Source organism: Plasmodium reichenowi, chromosome 13 (assembly GCF_001601855.1).
Source record: "Plasmodium reichenowi strain SY57 chromosome 13, whole genome shotgun sequence".
Classification (NCBI taxonomy): Eukaryota; Apicomplexa; class Aconoidasida; order Haemosporida; family Plasmodiidae; genus Plasmodium; species Plasmodium reichenowi.
This window is the reverse complement of record NC_033658.1, coordinates 1,328,884-1,333,135: the sequence shown is the minus strand read 5'-3', so window position 1 is coordinate 1,333,135 and position 4,252 is coordinate 1,328,884. Positions and strand designations below refer to the sequence as shown.

General features: G+C 20.4%; 2 protein-coding genes across 2 annotated transcripts; both read left to right on the top strand.

The window, feature by feature from the left end:
* Nucleotides 1–119: 119 nt before the first annotated feature.
* On the top strand, nucleotides 120–1,178 carry PRSY57_1334100 (merozoite surface protein 7; the record flags this gene model as incomplete). Its single annotated transcript, XM_012909273.2, has 1 exon — nucleotides 120–1,178. The coding sequence occupies one exon, from the start codon at nucleotides 120–122 to the stop codon at nucleotides 1,176–1,178; it is 1,059 nt and encodes a 352-aa protein (XP_012764727.2).
* A 1,592-nt stretch (nucleotides 1,179–2,770) lies between these two features.
* PRSY57_1334000 (MSP7-like protein) lies at nucleotides 2,771–3,919 on the top strand (the record flags this gene model as incomplete). Its single annotated transcript, XM_012909272.2, has 1 exon — nucleotides 2,771–3,919. One exon carries the CDS (start codon nucleotides 2,771–2,773, stop codon nucleotides 3,917–3,919), a length of 1,149 nt encoding a protein of 382 aa, XP_012764726.2.
* Between the last annotated feature and the right edge of the window lie 333 nt (nucleotides 3,920–4,252).

Below are 4,252 nucleotides of genomic sequence, written 5' to 3'. Positions count from 1 at the left end.
AATTATTTTTTATTTTTTTTTTTTTTTTTGTTGTTCATTTTAATTTTTTTTATTTAATTACCTAAAATTTTTGTGCAAATCAAATTTTTAAATAATTTGTAATTTTTGTATCCAACAAAATGAAGAGTAATATCATATTTTATTTTTCTTTTTTTTTTGTGTACTTATACTATGTTTCGTGTAATCAATCAACTAATAGTACACCAGTAAATAATGATGAAGATCAAGAAGAATTATATATTAAAAATAAAAAATTGGAAAAACTAAAAAATATAGTATCAGGAGATTTTGTTGGAAATTATAAAAATAATGAAGAATTATTAAATAAAAAAATCGAAGAAGTACAAAACAGTAAAGAAAAAAATGTACATGTATTAATTAATGGAAATTCAATTATTGATGAAATAGAAAAAAATGAAGAAAATGATGATAACGAAGAAAATAATGATGATGACAATACATATGAATTAGATATGAATGATGACACATTCTTAGGACAAAATAACGATTCACATTTTGAAAATGTTGATGATGACTCAGAAGAAAATGAACAAGAAGATGAAGATAAGGAAAAATCAGAATCATTTCCATTATTCCAAAATTTAGGATTATTCGGTAAAAACGTGTTATCAAAGGTAAAGGCACAAAGTGAAACAGTTAGTCAACCTAATAATGGACAAGAAGTACAAACAACACAAAGACAAAATGTACAAACATCAACACAAGTAGCAAAATCCACATTTGAAAAAGATCCAACTAAGAAATTATATAATTTAGGAGATGTTTTGAATCATATAGTTCATATTTCAAACAAAGAAAACAAAATAAATATCATTAATTATGGTGAAAAATATCCAGATTTCAAAAAAGAATATGAAGACTTCGTTTTAAATTCTAAAGAATATGATATAATCAAAAATCTAATAATTATGTTTGGTCAAGAAGATAATAAGAGTAATAATGGAGAAACGGGTATTTTAGGTGAAGCAAAACATATGACTAAAATTTTCATAAAATTATTAGACGATGAGAAATACCATCAACAATTTAAAAATTTTATTTATGGTGTTTATAGTTATGCAAAACAAAATAGTCACTTAAGTGAGAAAAAAATAAAACCTGAAAATGAATATAAAAAATTCTTAGAATATTCATTTAATTTACTAAACACAATGTAAAATTATTATGGTACAACTTTTTTTTTTTCCCCTCATATATATATAATAATAAAATGAAATGTATTTTTCTTATATATATTAATAACATTCCGTTAAATTGTGTATCTTTATATAAGTATTAATAGGTTTTTTTAAATGCACATAAATAAATAAATAAAATATATATATATATATATACATACATACATATATCTATATATATAGTTCTATAATAAATGATAATATAATATATTTTATTTCATTTTTCTCTTATTGCCTTTTTTAATTTTTTTTTTTTTTTTTTTTTTTTTTTTCTTGCTCTTAAAATATTTTTTACAACTTCTTAAAAAGAAAACACATTTTAAATATTCCAAATTTTTTTTATATGAGAAAAAATTATTAAATATTTATTTTAAAAATATAAAGTTTTTATTATTTTTATTATAATTATTCTATTGTATATGATATGAAAAAATTTTTTGCTTTATATTTAAATTAAATGTTACACTCTTATTACAATTCCAGAAATGTAGTCTTGTATTAATACACCTATTTATTATTATTTCATATCCGTTAATTCTTTTACATAATGTAATTTTCTATATAAAACATTATTCAAAAAAAAAAAAAAATGAAATAAAAAATAATAAATTAAGATAATATATATTTTTCCATATTAGTTAAAGATATGTAAATTATATATTTTTGTAATGTATTGAAAAATATTCTTGTGATATACATATAAATATTCATATTAAATATATATTTTTTTTATAATTAAAATATGTACTTTTCTTTATTATTATTTAATTTTTTTTTTTTTTTTTTATATTTGTAAATTAAATGGAATTTTAAAATATTAAAAAAAAAGTACAATTTTTTTTTTTTATATATATATATATATTAAATAAAAAAAAAAAAAAAAAAAAAATTCTTATCTGTCCACACAATTTTAATAATTATTCTCATTGTGTACTCAAAAATAGATGTACGCCTTTTTATCTAAACGGTTCATTTTTATTTTAATTAATTTATTATTTTCATTTCCTTTTGTCATTTTTTTCTTTTTTTTTTTTTTAGTTTTAATAATAAAAAATGACGAAAAAATAAAGATAAAAAAAAAAAAAAAAAAATTATCTAAAATTTAGGGTGTCATAGATTTTTTAGTAATCATATATAGATTTATATGTAAACATATATTTTTTTTTACTCTTATAAAAAAAAAAAAAAAAAAATTTATTTGTTTAAAATAATAATATAATAAAAAAAATTATTAATAATATAACATTGTTGAAGAAAAGATAAAGATATTTTTTCTGTTAGTTCTAATTATATTCAAATTTTTTAAATAAGTAGTGCACCTATATTATATATATATATATATATATATGTGTGGATATATAGATAATATATATGTTATACTAAAAACTTCAACATATTTTTTTTTGTATCTAAATATCTTGTATCATAAAAAGATACTAATATATATAAAGGAATAATATATTTTATTTAAATTTTTTTTTTTTTTTTTTTTTTGTATGAAGACATATTAATTAATTTATAATATTTCATATATACATATATTTTATTTTATAAGAAATAAAAAAATAAAAATGAAAAGACAAATTATATTGTTTGCTTCTTTATTTATATTTTCTCTTAATTTAACGTTGTCATATGAAAAATCAAATAATAGATTAGGATATTATAATGAAGAAAATGCAGACAATAAGGAGAAGAATAAAATTACTTCGATGTTTAACGATATTAAGGTAGATATACAAAACGATGTGGAAGAAAATTTAGATAATGGAAAAAATGTGTTAGAAGATGAACATTTGGTTATAGGGCAAGAAGGACAAATCAACAATGAGGGTTCTCATACAGAAAATGAATCTCAAAGATCCGCTGGATCAAGAGCTACAGGTGCTAGCGTTGCAAATCGTGAATCGGAATTACCAAGAGCTACAGAACTTCGTGAAGGTGAAACAACAGTACAACCAGGAACACAATTAGGAGAATCAGGAACAATAGAAACTTTACAGTCACAAGAATCACGAGGACCACAGGGAACATCAGGATTACAAGGAGAAAGGGTACCAGGTGCCTTATCAAGTGTATCACAAACGTCTAATCCCGATGTATCATCAAGATCTGAACAACCACAAACGGTGCCAGAATCATCAAGACCAGAAGGAACATCAACCCAATCACAACCAAGAAGATCGACAGAATCCGATGCATCTGCAGATAATAAAAATGGTTCCCAAACTAATGTTAGGACATTTTCAAATTCTAGTAATAGTATCACATCTCCTCAAACGGAACAACCTAGTAATAATGAAAATAATACAGTAAGTACAACCTCAGAAGTGAAATATTTAGATCTCCTTTATGATGATCTTCTTACAAATAGCGAAGGAAAACATCAAGTTGATTTTGGAGAAAATCACAAAAAATATAATATTTTTAGAAAGCATTATGATGATTTTGTCATTAATCAAAAAGAGTATGATATAATTAAGAAACTTCTTAATTCTATTTTTAGAGATAATAATGAAAATGAAAAAATGAAAAAGTTAGTCAGCGTTTTTCAAAAAGCATTAACTGACAAGAAATTTCATGATCAATTTAAAAACTTTATCCATGGTATTTATGGATTTGCAAAACGTCATAGTTATTTAAGAAATGAAAAAATACAAAACGATAGTGAATATAAAGAATTCTTTGAAAATGCAGTGGATTTATTAAATACACTTTGAAATGTTATATGAACAAAGTGGATACATATGTATATGTATATATGTATATATATATGTCTATATATATATATATATATATATATTTTTCTTTTCTTTTTTTTGTGTAAAATTTTAAATATTTTAATATATATAATTTTTATAATAATTTTAATGAAAAGAGTTTTCCCTTTTATATAATTCTTATTTTTTTTTTTCACACCGTTAAAATTTATAATTGGAAAATATATATATATATATATATATATATATATTGCGTGTGCATACATATATTAGGATGTACGTTTATTTTAGTTATTTTTTTTATTTATTGTACTTTTTCCTATATATTTTTTA